General features: G+C 45.8%; 1 protein-coding gene across 1 annotated transcript; it reads left to right on the forward strand.

Moving 5' to 3' along the window:
- The first annotated feature begins 10,503 nt into the window (after positions 1–10,503).
- LOC142837170 (uncharacterized protein C2orf78 homolog) lies at positions 10,504–16,362 on the forward strand. The gene is made up of 3 exons (XM_075952132.1): positions 10,504–10,510; positions 12,496–12,771; positions 14,495–16,362. The coding sequence occupies exons 1-3, from the start codon at positions 10,504–10,506 to the stop codon at positions 16,360–16,362; spliced, it is 2,151 nt and encodes a 716-aa protein (XP_075808247.1).
- The last annotated feature ends 40 nt before the right edge of the window (positions 16,363–16,402 follow it).

Consider the following 16,402-nt stretch of genomic DNA (forward strand, 5'->3'; position numbering starts at 1 on the left):
TGACGGGCAAGTGCCTCTCTAATGTCCCGAGTTCTTTGGGAAGGTGCACATGAACCATGGGGTGGGCCAGATGCAGGCTTTGGTTGTCCCGGAACACTGACAGCCAGTCAGGATGGAAAACGTCCAATCCCCAGCAGCAGTAGATAGCATTCCTCACTGTGAATTCCCATTAGCAGCATTGGTCACTTTTTCTAGTCGGCCTTGAATGGCATCCACTGGAGGTTCACTATGCATTTCCCTGATTCCTCCTGAATCAGAACATTTGGATGTACTCACCCTCAGTTTTTCCAAAATCTGTGAGAACAGTCTTTTTCTATCCCCTTTAATACCTGTGTTGTCTTCTTTCTTATGATTTACTTATTTAATTCTAAATCATCTAGATATTAATCTTCTAACTGAGCTATCAGTAGCAAAGATTTCACTTGGTTTTCAAGAAAAAAACCTCAAATAATGGCTTCTCTTGCTGGCAAAGAATCCTTTACTTCCCTGAGCAACCATTGATCAACTGACATTTGATCGCCTGATATTTTCCTCCATCCTGACCTGTCCCTGAATCTTAACCTCCTTGCACTATTCTGTGCTCTAACTGTTTCAGAGTTTGTAACACATTGTCCTCTGAGGCATATGCCATTAACCTTGTATGGGGTGACACATAAGAAATAGAATTAATTTATTTATAAGTTTAGTTTCTTGAGACAATGTTTCTCTTCATATCACTGAATATTTGGGAACTGACCTCACTAATCAGGCTAGCCTTGAAATCACAAAGATATGCCTGACACTGCCTTTGTAATGCCTTTGCCTGTGTCCCTGCCTCAAGAGTGCTGGGACTAAAGGAATGCACCAAAATCACAGGGGAAAGCACCTTCCTTTCTGAATATGTGGGTCACCGATTTCCCCACCATGATTATGTGAGGATGTATGTTAGCAACAGTACATTTTTTGATAGCTACCAAGAGTCACGGAGGCTGAACTGCTTGCGCTTACAACTGTAATTCCACACAGATTCATTGTTCTGAAAAATTGCTACTCAAACAGAGATCATAGGAATGCCTTCCTCATCACTATAAGGGCCTCAGTGGAGAGGGCACAGAAGGAGGGGAGCATCTCACTTACCAGTCACTAACTTCTTCCTTGACTCTTTTTCAGTGTTGGAGAAGGGGGTGTCCGTGGGACTGACACCTCAGGACAGACAGTCCATCAGTTGCAGTCCACAATATTGCTAGTATTCCACCCTGCATTCACAGATGAGGACGCCACCTGTTGATAGGGACAGGTCATTGACTGCCCCCATCCAAAGGTCTCCAGAATTCCTGTTCTTGCCAACAGCTCTAATCCTGGGGGTGGGGGGGATGGAAAAGAATTTGAATGAGATGACAGCCAATCTATCAATGCTTATGAATTACTTAAAGGCACATGGGAAACCTAGTCCCATCACTTCTCCCTTTAGCACACCCCAACTTGCAGCACACGCTGTGCTTTACTGACACTAACACCCTGAGGCAGAAGCTGGCTGTTGACCATGTCTCCTTGAGAAGCAGCACCTTTGGCCATCATGAGCCTGGACATGTACACTGTGATGGTCTCCAGCATAGACTTTGCTGACATGACTACACCGGGGCCAGATATTCACCTTCCACAATTTTTCAAATAACTCAATGTATTAAACATATTCAGAGATGCACAGCATCCTTATGCAAAGACTCCATAGTCATCAGGAGGGAATAAGCTGGGGCTCATGAGCAAGACAATACCAAGAAGACCAGAGAAAACAGCTTCAAGAAAACAGAGGAGCTGAAGCAGTTTAGGAAGAGTCAAGTCAGAAGAGAAGCACACCATCCCAGGACCAAAAGGAGGAGGAATCCACCTGTGCTCAGCCACCACAGCTTTAAAAAGCCTCGAAACCACCCCAGCATGCACACACGGGAGTCCGGGAAGGGCTTTCACCTCTTGTGGGGGAAGTGAGAGAAGAAAACTGGCCTCCCCTGAACTCTGTCAACTCTTCCTGCTACTCTGTCCTCTATTATTACAAGAGTTTATTGAACTTTGATCTCTGGGGAAGTGGCATTGGATATTCGCAGGGTGACATTTATTCACTTTCTTTTATTTCCTTTAGAGAGAGTTCTCTCCAAAGCGCTCTATGTCCTGGTAATAACATCATAGACCAGGTTAGCCTTGAACTCAGTGATCTGCTAGACTCTGCCTCTGCCGCTTCCTCTGTCTTTTGAGTCCCTGTCTCAAGAGTGCTGGAACTGAAAATATGCTTCAACGATCCAGGTAGAATCAAGATTCTTTCTGTACATGTGGATCACCAGGTTTCCCAGCATGATTTGATGAAGAGTCCATGTGTAGGCCAAGGCAATTCTTGCTACTGACCTAAAATCACAAGAGACTTAACTGAATGTATTTACTTAGCTGCATGGATTTACAACTGCAACTCAACTCAGATTCTTTTTTCTGACAGTACTTTTGTTTCACTTGTAGGCTGGACTTCTGACAATGCCTATCTACTTCCAGATAGTACAACATCTGGATTGACTCAAGGAATGTATTCAACCAGTTCCTAGATATTTATGGTGTTTGTATTTTCTCAATAGGCAATCCACAGCTACTGTGTAGACACAATACTGTCCATTCTAACAAAGCCTATTTGCTGTCCAGAGTCACTGGTCTAGATAAATATAACAAAGCCAGCACGAAAGGATCCCACAACCTGTATCCAAGCATCCTGACAGGGGCACAATTGACTACAAGAGAATGAAGGAAAGCAATAGTTTAGGGAGGTCTCTTGTTTGATCACTCTCTCTGTGTTTTTTAATTACAGAACTTGGACTCCATGAGTCTATTGGGCTTCACTGTACTCCTCAGAAAAACAGAAAGGCATTTGAATGGATATACATTCATGTTAAGATTATTATTTTAATCTTTATGTTTTCAAATTAAGTGTCTTGTAGAATAACACTTGTTGAACAAAGCTCAGGAATTATTTTACATATTAAAGCAATTAACAAAAAGATGTACTGAATTCTTCTCATGGACTTTAAGTCTCACTGTACTATTTATTCAATGAACAGATTTTATTCTGTATATTGTATACTGACAACAGCACTCAGTTCCCACTACCTGGCCATTCCTTAGCTCTCACCAAATATCTTAGGAAATGTTCTTCTGCTTTATAGGACTGCTTACAATTTCATGAATGTCTATAGGTAGAGATGTGTCGCCAAGGATCCACATAGTGAGAGAGGATAAGAAGATGTTTCTGTGGGACTGGATACATTTGGTACAATATAATTATCTCGAGTTCCAAGGATTCTCCTGCAATCACCTTGACTGCATTCATTGTTTTTACTGTAACGAGTTCCACTGTGTGCAACATCACAAATTTCTTATCATTTGCTCTGCTACTGGATACCAAGTCCAGGCCCTAACACAGATATCCTAATCCTGAACAAACTGCAATATACAGCAATGTGCAGAGCAATAATCCATCCAACGCCTTGGAACAGCATGGACAGGAGGAGTGGTAGACCTGCTTTGGTGTTTAAAGACACTGTATATTGAAATACACGGAGGGTACAATACTTCACATTACACCCACCAACTGATTTGCTGCTCCTACGGGAGCAATACTTGCAAGTCCCCAACTTTCAGATAACTCTCTACTTCTTATATTCTGTACCATCTAGAAAGATCAAGTCCAACTGATCTTAGCTAACATATCTCTATGGGATAGTCATTTTATTATGGGGTAAAATACCAGGCTACACTGCTCTACCTGAGTGCATTAGCTCTTACATACAAACCACTGCACTCCTGCTTGCATGACAGTGCCTGATATTTGGATGGACTGCATTCTGCATGATCCATTTTGGCATAAGAGGCAATCATCTCACCACAACAGCAGCCACAGCCACTGAGTATCAGCAGCCAAAACTTTTACAGTTTTTCCATCAGCACCAAAAGCACACAGAAAAGGAAGTCGAGAAAGGAGACAGACTGGAGCAGTTCCATGGACACCTGCAGCTGCACTAATCTCACGCAGAAGCACAAAGCTTTAGAAGGGAAATACAAAGGCCCATCCATTCCCTTCAATAAAACAGTAGGAGTTCCCTTCCCACTGTGACCTGTGATCCTCTGAGCCACAGGAGATTCTGTTGTACGTCACGGCACAACATAAAAATTCCCTTCTATGAAAGCCAGCCTGCTAGCAGAAAGGGAGGTTACAGTTCAGTCCAAGTCTGACTTCTAGATATCCTACAACTGAAACAGAGGGACAATCATCTACTTCTTACTCATACCAAATAAAAGGATCCAAAGAGCTTCATCTTTTGGGAGGTCTTGAAGAGTTTCTTGACCAGCATCTCCTGAGTCTTAAGATCATTTCTGGGACATAGAATATAGCAGGCATATGGCTTCAGTGAGTGCCATATTCCACTCATTCAGGGTCCCAATTCTCAACTTCTCTAACTTACTTTTGCTCTCCTTGGAGATGCTATCCATAATTTTCAGGCACTGTGACGATACCACGGTACCACCGACGATAAGAAATGTTTCGTACACATGTGAGCAGTCTCTGGGCAGACCTGCCAATGCCAATTCTATCAGGGGATAGCCTTTGTGCAAAGTCACACACTAAGAAGATTCTCTAAATAGGGAGGGCAGTCTATTCCGCTGCAGCTTGCAAAGATCCCCTCACATGGAATTTTGTAATCTAGATAATACAACAAGTCCCTTCAGCTCCTAGTTTTCAGGATTCTCATGGGGCCAGCGCACATCATAACAGCTCTTACGCATCTGGTAGTATCAAACCAATCTCTTTACACTGACTCAAAGACAAGAACATGGCCATCATATACCCATCCACTTGAATGTATTATTGAATTTACTTGAGTGTATTATTGAACACAGCATGGTCTATGTTTTAGTTTGCTCTCACCTATACACTTGGCACAACTAAGACTTTTGTCATTTTGAGTTAAAGACTTCAGGAGTTCATTGACAGGGTATGTGGATTTCAGTTAATTTCTTTCATAAAATGCAGTCAGCGTAAGTAATGTCACATGTGTGTCTCCCTAACAATGTACATTCCTACAGAATAAGAGAACAAACACCTTCTCACCCACGTCAACAGTAATGATCTTGTGGGATTGCCCACGTTACTTGAAAGTGAAGGAATGGTGGGTTACAAGCACTGGACATCATTTATATATGTAGATATGTAAAATAAAGCAAAAACTCACATGGATATGGTATATGGGACAGGAAATCAAAGTCCCTAGGGCTCTTTCATTAATGGAAGCCAGCAACACAGCTATGTAAAGTGCTCCCCTAGTAATGGGGCAAGGCACAAGAAAGACATCAGAGATCACCCACAATGCACTATTCCATTGACACCTCTGGACCATGTTATTCATGGGAACCCCAAAATTGGATAATAATAAACAATTGGTCAGAAAAATGCTTACTTTGCGATGCTACTTGGAGCACAACTGAGATACAACAAAGGGGCAATAGTGACGACTGCAAGTACCAATGCACACACTCCTATTTAGCTTATATAGCATAAAACAAACCAGGATCCTAAGGAAAGAGGAGAGTTCAATTCAGTGGTTGCCTCCCTGGAGTAGCCTCTCAGACTGATTGTGAAACATGATCTCTTTTTAATATTTATTTATTATGTATACAATATTCTGTCTGTGTGTATGCCTGCAGGCCAGAAGAGGGCACCAGACCCCATTACCGATGGTTGTGAGCCAACACGTGGTTGCTGGGAATTGAACTCAGGACCTTTGGAAGAGCAGGCAATGCTCTTAAACTCTGAGCCATTTCTCTAGCCCCTAGAACATGATCTTTATCATTAAATGGCACAGAAGGACCTAGTCTATGCTCGGCAATACTATACAAACACAGTTGACTTGGAATATATAAGAATGTTGGCTGAGCAAATCTAGAGAGTACCAGGAAGGAGAAATCCCCTGTGGTCTCTGATTTACCTTTTACCTCAATGTACTGCTTTGGTCTCCTGTTCTGGATTGCTTAGACAATGGTCTGTAAAGGATAACATGAAAGACACTTGATCCTGCACCAAGTTAGCTGAGATTTCTCTGTTTAGGTCTGTATCTCATTTTTTAATTGGGTTATTTGAAATGTTGATGTCTAATTTCTTGAGTTCTTTACATATTTTGGACATCAGTCCTTTGTCTGATGTGGGGTTGGTGAAGATCTTTTCCCATTCAGTAGGCTGCCTTTTCCTCTTATTGACTGTGTCCTTTGCTTTACAGAAGTTTCTCAGTTTCAGGAAGTTCCATTTATTTATTGTTGCTCTCAGGGTCTGTGCTACTGGGGTAATATTTAGGAAGTGGTCTCACGTGCCCATGCATTGAAGACTACTTCCCACTTTCTCTTCTATTTGGTTGTGTGTGGTCAGATTTATATTAAGGTCTTTGATCCATTTAGACTTGAGTTTTGTGCTTGGGGATAAATATGAATGTTCAACATCCTTAGCAGTCAGGGAAATGAAAATCAAAATAACTCTGAGATACCATCTTACACCTGTCAGAATGACTAAGATCAAAAGAATATCATGTTTTTGGTGCCATCTTCGACACGGTAACCTTTCTGTCCCGGTGCCCTCGCCTGAGGCCTTTACTCTGGGCTTTTGGCGCCTCCCAGAGCTTGGGGCCTCCCCCGGGACAAGGTCAGGACCAACAACCTGTGACCTCCCCCACGTGTTCAATGCAGCCATCTGGAACCAAGAGCGACTAATTCGTGAGTTCACCTGGGTTGGATCGCCTTCCCATTAAGCCCAGAGAGGTCCCGGCTCTCTTTGGTGCATAGTGGGTAAGGTTGCCGACTCCTCCCCCCTCCACCCGGCCTTCCACCCTTGGCTAGGTAGACCTGTTTTTTTTATCTGCACCTGGGAGCTCGGAGCTCCCAGTTCTATCTTTTTCTGTTTTCTTTCTGATCGCTTTTCTGTCCTCTTTACGGGCTCCCTACGGGGCGAGCGCCTCTCGGCTGCAACAGGCAGCCCCCAAAGGCTTAACTGCCTCCTCCTAGCCGGGATTGTTCCCCATCGGAAGCTCGGTTCGGGTCAGTTAGGCTATAGCAAGGCCCCCTGGTTGCTCGGACGCCTGTAATTAGGGCTGCTTTGTTCGTGGCACCTCCCTGTGCCATCTGCGGATAGTTTCACGGTAATAGCCATGGGTGCTAAGCCTTCTCAAACGGTTCCCCTGGCCTCCCCATTGGGGCAGCTGCTGGAAGCTCTGAAACCTCATGCCCTAATTCCCTCCGTGATATACATTAATCCGTCTTTGCTCTAAAACTTGGCCAAAGTACAATTTACAGGGTTCCTTCAGGTGGCCTTCTCAGGGTTCATTTGACCCCGATATTTTACAGGAATTGGCTAACTTCTGTCACCGTTCGGCTAAATGGAAAGAAATGATGTACATTATGGCATTTTTCTACATGGCCATTAAGATTGACCCCTCCGTTGCCTCTCACTGTTCACCTGCACACATGTTCTTATCAATGCCATCCCTCCAGGAACCCTCTGCTCCCGCCATGGATCCCGCGGACAAACCTCCACCACCACCACCCCCGGCCTCGAGGGGCCACTCGCTCTCGCTCTCCCCAGTCGAGTGACAGCAACAGCTTACCCATCCCTCTTTCCTCCAAGGTCTCTTCTAGGCACAGGAAGGATGCACCTAACACCTCTAAACGTTCCCCTTCCAGATCCCCAAGAAAGTCCCATTCCAGATCTACAAGGACTTCGCATAGCCCCTCCGATAGAGTCCCTCATAAATATTCGTCCAACAGGTCATGCAAACAGCTGGAGGCTTCCCCCTGCCACAGGTCACACAGACAGACAAAAGCATCTTCAGACTCCTCTCAGTCTCCTCCCCACCCTGCTCCGCCCCCTCGATCTTCCAACGCCCCTCTAGGCTCCCACTGTCACTGATCACCATCCTCCCGTTGTTAAAACACCCACACCTAAGGATATCAGGTTCCTAAAGGCCACAGCGGCCCCCTGTCAGATCTGCCAAAAGATAATGGCCCAGAGTTTACTTCCCAGATTTCTCAAAATCTGTCTAGGGCACTTGTAATCCCCTGGAACTTCCACACACTGTACCACCCTCAGTCTTCAGGTAAGGTAGAACGGACTAACTGCTCTTTAAAGGAAGCTCTCGTTAAGATGTCAAAGGAACTTCACCTCGACTGGGTAAGCCTTCTGTCCCTTGCTCTTCTCAGGCTTTGGGCTCTCACAAAGGGCCCCCTTTTCATTTCACCCTTTGAACTCATATATGGGCGGCCGGTTTTAACCCCCAGCCTCTCATCGGGAACCTCTCTCTCCCCTTCCTGATCACCTGCTCACTCCCCTCCTTTTCCACTTACCTTCGCTACTGTGGGACTTCACAGATCACTCATTACCTCAACCATGTGCTAATACATGTCCAACGCCGGTTAAAATAGGAGATAAGGTATTACTCTCACCTCCAGGCCAACGTCCCTCACCTCTTTCCCCTAAATGGCAGGGTTCTCTCAGAGAAATTCTTCTAACCCCCACAGCTGCCAAGCTTGAAGGAATTCCCCATTGGATTCACCTGTCACATCTTAAACTGTTCATCTCCACGGCTCAAGATAATCCTCCATACACGGTAACTCAGACAGGACCTTGTTCTCTTAAGTTCCAAAGGATACCAGGTTCAGCCCCCTCGACTCCAGTCTAAGGGAAATAGTGGTCCCATCCGTCACTTATCCTCCTGTGTTAACACGCCCTCCCTTCTTTAAATTCCTAAATAACCATCCAGCTGCCGTTACAGATATCATCATCAAGTACGGAGTCAAGGGCTCAGGCGGTAAGCAGATTCTTAACAAAGTTCCTTGACATAACAGGTCAGTCGCTGACTGCAGCAGTGACCCCTGAAATGTTAAGGAGTATACGGTTAAAAGCTATTTTCTTTTAAGACACTTTCTTTAAGCTCTAGGAAGCCAGCCCGACCCACCTAAACAAATCAAACACAAGCGGATCATTAACGGAATAAGTATCATTTAATTTTTTATCATTCTTAACCCCAGACCTCCAAAAACTCCTCCACCCCAAATTTCCCCTTTAATTTTCCAAACCTCCTCCCAAACCTCCTCTCCCCTTTAATTTTTTTCTCTCTACTAATGCGACTTTTGTCTTCCAGCAACATAACTATGACCCAGATACTCAGGAGGAGCCAGACAGATGTGATTTCTTCAGTCAGCCACCTTTAAAAGCCTGCAAACAGGACATAACCAACAGGACATCGCCAGAATAATCGGACACTCCCTGGATCCCTCGACGCCCAAAGGACATCATCAGAATAACTGGACACTCCCTGGATCCCTCGACGCCCAAAGCCAGCAGGAAGCAGTCATGAGAGACCGGGCTACGCCCCCATTCCCTACCCTTTAAGACCCCCCACAATTTTTTTAATAAAACCAAAAGGGTGAAATGTTGTTCCTTTTGCAGACTACAGCTCCCAGCATCCCCCTGGACTGGAAGCCGCAAAGGCGCAGGGCATTTCTGCCAGATGCCCGTGTGTTCCCCGTTAAAAACAGGGTCACCACGAGCTCTCTCTCTCTCTGCCCCTCTCTCCTTTTGTCTCTGCACACCTGTCCCTTACTTGTTGTTACCCCAACATTAAAGTGCACCCACGTGGGACGGTCGCGTGTCTGTGTCTCCGTCCTAACCCCGCATCGCCGGGTGTCTCACGTAAAGTCTCCACTCTCTAATCCCGCAGACAGACAAACAAGACAAAAAAGAATAACAGAACCAACAAGAAGACAAGTGTCTTAGAGTTCATCAACATGCACGCAGCACACCGAGCCCTGACCTTGCACATAGTCACAAAGGAACACTTTGATCTCTTCCTTGGGTCATGGACAGATGCTGATGGCACAAAAGCCAGACGGACTGGAATGGCCTATCACCTGAGTTCCCTCAACAGCAGTTCTCCCTCCTGCCCAAGACTACTCACTGTATGTAAGTGTTGGCTGATGGGACACTTTCTGTTGGAAGGTGACCCATTATATGTACATTATACACTGCTTCATCAGTGAACCTTATAAGAGCACTGCCATGATAGCCTAGACTAAACGCCATGGGAAGTGGCACGTCCATGCCTTGATTGCCTCTTTCAGTAGCCCACACCCCAGCCTCCAAGGCTACTGTTGGTCTCCTGGCATCTTCTCCAACCAATCCCATCTTCTAGTTAGGAATCGAGCCTTCCCATTGGCTGTTGCCTCATTTATGACATCATTCTCCCTCCAACCCTACCAGCACCTGGTAGAATCTTGGTGTTTCCATGGTGATGAATGTAAACAAATTTGGATCATCACAGGTCCAGGTGACCAGTGACCAGTGAGTGCTCTCTGATACTGGACACACTTGCCACTGAGGTCAGCTGATCAGACAAAGCCGACCGATTATCTTGCTCCATTGTTCTTTGGATTGCTAATCCTCTCCCCTTGACCATGTCAGGTAAGGAAAGAGACTTTAAAACATGTGATCCTCTCCACTGACTTTTACTATACTAGTAAATCTTTGCTGAATGTGGATAGTATTGATGTTGATATAGATATCTAGATTTGAATGTCACATTTAGCTTTGGTTCTTACTAAGTATGTGATTTTAGACAGAAAGTTTATTCTCAAGTGTTTTCCATCCACCTCAAGGAGTGAACAGTGTCACTATGCTTGGGGTCTGTACTGTTGGGTTTTCAGAGGAAAGTGACCAGGGAATAAAATCAGGCCCTTTTGGATGGTATTAAACTACAGAGACACAGGAAAATGAACAAGGCACGCAGAGATCTAGCACTCCACACCACTGATGAGACAGTCTCCCCCCACTACTGTTTCCAGTCTTAGTTTAAAATTCAGGGCGACTCTAACAGTATCGGTCACACCACGGATGGTGGCACACAACTATAATCACAACATAGAGAGAACTGGGTGGGATGGAGGTCAGTTCAAGTCTAACTGGCTCTACACTGGCCTCTCTCTATACTCACCAAATGAATATTGACTATGGACAAAATGGCGACTGCCATGGTGTGCAGTTACTTGGACTTCCCTGGATTAAACATGGAGAGTGGAAGAGAATAAGACGATTGTGGAATCTGAGAAGGCAGTTGTTGTACTGAAAGAAATATTGACAGTGTTGCTGGAAGGACAGACCCACAGGCAGTCAGGGAAGGGGGCAAACACAGTACGGGTCTAAAAGTATATAAATATATGAAGGCACACTGCAGAGGGGACCCTGGTGGTCAACAATGGTAGTTTAGAACACAATGTTGAAGACGACCAGATTATAATCAAAACAGACAAGGCATTGTCATTTCCCAAGCCATGTTTAACCAAACGTAACTGTTCAGATTAGTCTGTACAAAGGTTCCCTGGCACATATAGAAAGAATATCCTGATCTGGTCCCTACTCTTGCACTCCATCCAGACCACTTTCTGCCCAGTTCCCCATGTCTCATGTGCACTGGTGGTGTTGGATAGGATCAACTGGGGCTGCGAAGTCCAGTCAGTTAGAGTCTGACCATGGCAACTGACACGCTGTTGTGGGGGAGGGGATTCTCACAAGGATTCCCCCTTAGAAGAGATATAAAAATTAACAGTTACTGAGGAGCTGTTAAGAAAACAATTTAATCAACAGATATTAAATTGAGAAGCAATCATATTCAGAGATGAACCCCATAAAACATTAGCAGTCTCAAGAGGACACACTAAACTGGTGCAAACAAGAAGAAATGTTGTCAGTAGGTTGTATTTCTGAAATCATATTTGAATAATGCTTGAAAGTTATGAAATTATAAGAGATCCTATTTATACAAGAAATCCAAGGGGGAAAAAAGAGAGAGGGGAAAGGAATAATTACCTAAATTCCTTACACATTTGTTAAACATCATTTCAGAAAAAAAAACGCAATAAAATAGAGATTGGCCTGGTGGTCATGGCAGGGGCTCCAGCACCAGCACTTTAGAGGCAGCAGCAGACCTGTCTCTGTGATTTCAAAGCCAGACTGATCAACGTAGAGTGAGTTTAGGTCATTCTATACTGTAAGATCTGCAGAGAACAGGACAAAGTTCCAGGTATGGAATATGCCTATGGGTCTCTTCCCAATAATAACCTCTGTTGTAGAATATATTTGCAAGGAAGTGTCCCAACAGGCATTATTATATTACAATCAGGAAAAAGGAGCATCGTGTCTAGATCTGAGTGAGGATTAAGGCAGATTGACCAGGATTTCCATGCCCACACAGGAAAAAGCAGACAGTTCATCTAGTGATTGTCATCCTACATAGCACCACCGATCGATCTTAACCCATTTGCTTGAGATGTGTAAGGGAACATAGATGCTAGACTCTCCCACTCAGTACAACCTGGAGATAACACAGTCCCTCCCAGGGGATAGAAAGCTTCCATCTCAAATTTTTCCAACTCTCTTCTTGCTTCCTACAGAAAATTGCCAAAGTGCACCTTTCACTGGGACAGAATGTGCTCTGCAGCCCTCTGTGCCTGTGCTTAGGAATGCCACACCCTCAGCAGGAAGTGTGTGCAATTTCTATGGGGTCTGTACCCCAGCTGTGAGCTCAGCATGGCTCCTGTCATCAGACTCCAGTACATGCTGCCAGCAGCTCACGGACAGTGCCTGTCTTTACCAACGCGCTGGCACGACCATGCTGACTAAGCCAACTGACCAGAACCAGATCTCTACTTCGACATTTTTCTATCCAAGTGTTCTCCACTGGGATCTCAGAGAAAGCACCACCAGAAGGGAAGCTCCGTTCCTGGATGCCCCTTTAACTGTCATTGACCAGAACACCACCCCCTCGTCTATAACAGCCCAGTGTGATAACACTTTCCATATCAATGCATTACCACCATCCTATCCAACACTGTCTGCCTGCCTTGTACAGGCAACGCCATCAAATCTACCAGATCAACGATATATCCTGGCACCTTGCTACCTGCATGGAAGTCAGGTCTATTATTATGACCAGAACAGCCTGGGTCCTCCAATGGCTGAAGAATTCTGGCAGTGCCAGCAGGCCTATGGCTCTGTGTCCTGCTCTGGGAATCAGGCTTCCTCTCTGCACCCAGAGATGGTGATGGCACTACAGGAGATTCAGCCAATGAACATCCAAACACCTTTCTCCACCTCTCCCATCTACTGGCCCACATCTGCTCAAACCATGCCAGACACCAGTCTTCAAGGTGAGTAAAGCCAGGAGGAGAGGTGTGAGATCAGCCCTCAGACGAGACACAGCTCTACCTTTCAGAAGTGGATGTCCACACAGAGGAAGAATGGGAGTCCTGACATGTTGGCTGTGGCTCAGGCTTATTACCCCTATATTCAGTCTCTATAATGAGAGAGAATACAGGAAAGTGAGTGACATTCAACCTTCATTAGACATGTCCAAGGACCACACCACAGGAACGCATTTCACTGCCAAGGCTAATCAGCCCCACGTACCAGCTCACTAAAATCACCTCCTTCCTAATCTATGTCTCCAGTTTCTAGATGTCACCAAGAATTTTTTTTCTGTTTTTGTATCACTAAGTTTCCCCTGAGTTGAAACTAGTATCGAGAGAAATGGAACCCTGAATCTGACCTAGAGGAGGTCTTCTCCCACACTCCTAGTGTCTGCTGTGACATTCTCTAACACTTAAGATGTAGTGACAGTTTGCTTTGACCTGTGTAATATTGATAAGTAGGAATGAAGCATCTAGCCCTATCTGTCTCGCTCAACCTCTCTCTGTCTTTGTCTCTGTCTCTTTTCTTCCTCTAGATCTCTCTTCCACTTTCTCTTTCTCTTTTCTTTCTGAATCTTCAGCAGTGACCCAAGGCCAAGACTATGTAGACATGTTCTCTGTTACAAAGTTGAAGCTAAAACCTACTAGAGTCTTACATTTTCACATCACTAACAAAAAAATCTGTGAAATGTGGAGCTTAAGGAATATCAGGGCTTTTGAACTGCTTGCCTTTCAGAATTGAGGAACTGATATGGATACCTAAACTCATATAAAAATCCAGGCTTCAAGGCCATATGAGTAATACAATGAACAGAAAGAAACTGGTAGAGATGAGTAAGATTAGGAAATAGTGAACAACACAACCTGTCTCAGAGCAAACTTCCAAGGCAATGAGAGGCACTGTTCCAAAGGAAAATATGGGAGACAGGGAAGAGCACACACCAAGGAATTCTACCACCTCCCCATGATCACTAAGCATGTACACACCACACAATCACAAAAGAAAACATGATATCACACGGTCATGAGAAACAAATGAGTAGTTACTATGTGTCTCCAAAGAGGGCTGCTTTCCCTGCTCCTCCAGCAGAACTCATAGCAATGCCTGTAACACTGCTGCAGGAGCCTCAGTGCTCAGGTGCACTGAAAGGGGGGGGTAGCATCTCACTTACCAGACACTGACTTTGAACTTCCTCTCTTTCAGTGGTGGAGAGGGAGATGACCCTGGGATTGACACCTTCAGAGCAGACACTGTGTCTGCTACAGAATCCAGACCTCGGCAATGCCTGCACCCAGGATGCCCAGATGACGATAGCACCTGTCAGTGGGAACAGGTCATTAACTGCCCTCATGCACAGTCCTTCTGAATTCCTGGCCTTGCCTCCAGCCCCAAGCCTGGAAAAGACACAGAAGAACAATGCAGATGAGATGAATGCTGAGCAATCAACACCTCTGGATTCCTATGAGGGCACAAAATGCAACCAAGACGCATCTCCCCCCCCTTCAGCACACCCCGGCATGCAGCAGCCCTTCAACTACAGTGATATTGGGAGCCTGAGGCAGAAGCTAGCTTCTCAAAATGCCACTTTGGGAAACAGTGGCCTTGGTCTGGAAGACCCTGAGGCTCTGCAGAGTATCATGGAGTCTAGCAATGACTTTACAGACATGACTACTCTGGTGGCAGATATTCACCTTCCCCAACTCTTAAACTCCATCACTGACCTTGACCAAATGGAAGATCACACAGCAAGCCAAACCAAAGACTCCAAAGACATCAGGAGGGATCAGGCCCAGTCACGCACCAGCATCTTTAATGGACTATCTGAACTAGGCAAAAAGAAAAGCCAGAAAGTCTCTGATGTGTTTCATGGAGCTCTTCAGGCCAGAACCCATCACGAGGATATGCTGAAGGAAGATGATCCTGGGACCATAGACAACACGGCCAACCACGTGCAGAGCAAATCTCAGATATTTGTACCCAAGAGGCCCAGCGTAGCAAGAGCACAGGGGAAAGAAAAGGCCAAAGAGACCAGAGAAAACGGCTCCAAGAAAACACAGGAGCTGAAGCCATCAAGTCACAGAGTCAAGGCAAAAGAGAAGCCCGCCATCCCCAAGACCAAGAGGAAGAGGAATCCACCTGAGCTCAGCCATGACAGCTTTAAGAAGCCTCGAACTCACCTCGGCATGCACATGCTGGAGTCCGTGCAGGTCTTTCACCCACTGGGGAAGAAGAGTGAGAGGAAAACTGGCATCTCCTCCTCCCGGGCTCTGCTGAACTTCAGCAGCAACAAAGATCCCAGGACGGGTCCTGATACCACATCACTGCTGGATATGCCACGTGAGGGCCAAAGCCTTGACAAAAGCCTGGGCAAGATTCAGAGACCAGGGAGCAGTGCTCCCAAGCGGTGTCCATCTCCATCCCAGTATGAGCTTCCCCAACCTGGGAAGGTCAAGTTAGTACCTCTGCCTTTCCCAGTCCTGGACAAGCCTCAAACCAAACCTGTTTCTAGAAAGCTCCTCTGCCTGGCTTCACGCAGGCCCACTGTGGCTTACCCAGTGAGGCCTCACTCCCACTCAGCTCAGCCTCCCACGCTCAAGCCATCCCAACCAGCTCCTGCCAGCACATCACTGATGGCCTCTGACAAGCCAGCTCTGCCAAACGGCACCAGTGCCACACGAGCCAACATAACCAAGCCCATCCAGTCTTGCCCTGGGCCTCAGCCGGCTGCCTCTTTGCCTGCACCCTACAGAGCATCATCTCACACTTCACTCCACAGGGAGCCTCTTTCTGCTGCCAGCAACAAGGCCCTCTCATCTCCCAAAGCTAAAACCCAATACCTGCTGCTAGACTTCAGTTGCCAACCCATCCCATGGAGGAAAGTGGACATTCCAGGGCCAGTCATCTCACAGCCCATCACTGAAGAGCAGAGGCCAGAGAGGGAGGCCATGAAGAGGCGGGCTCAACAAGAGCGAGAGAATGCTGCCAAGGGTACCTCCCTGGGAAAACCACAGCTTTTCCTTCAGAGGGAGAAAGATATGGAAATTTCGAGATATTATGGCTATGCAGTGTAAGTGCTGCCCAAACCTTTGGGACACAACGCTGTTCATCATA

This window comes from Microtus pennsylvanicus, chromosome 17 (genome assembly GCF_037038515.1).
Source record: "Microtus pennsylvanicus isolate mMicPen1 chromosome 17, mMicPen1.hap1, whole genome shotgun sequence".
NCBI classification, from domain to species: Eukaryota; Metazoa; Chordata; class Mammalia; order Rodentia; family Cricetidae; genus Microtus; species Microtus pennsylvanicus.

Coding starts and splice junctions, on each gene's coding strand:
- LOC142837170 (XM_075952132.1), top strand. Junction 12,772..14,494: donor TTCGACATTTTTCTATCCAA/GTGTTCTCCACT, acceptor CCTCTCTTTCAG/TGGTGGAGAGGGAGATGACC.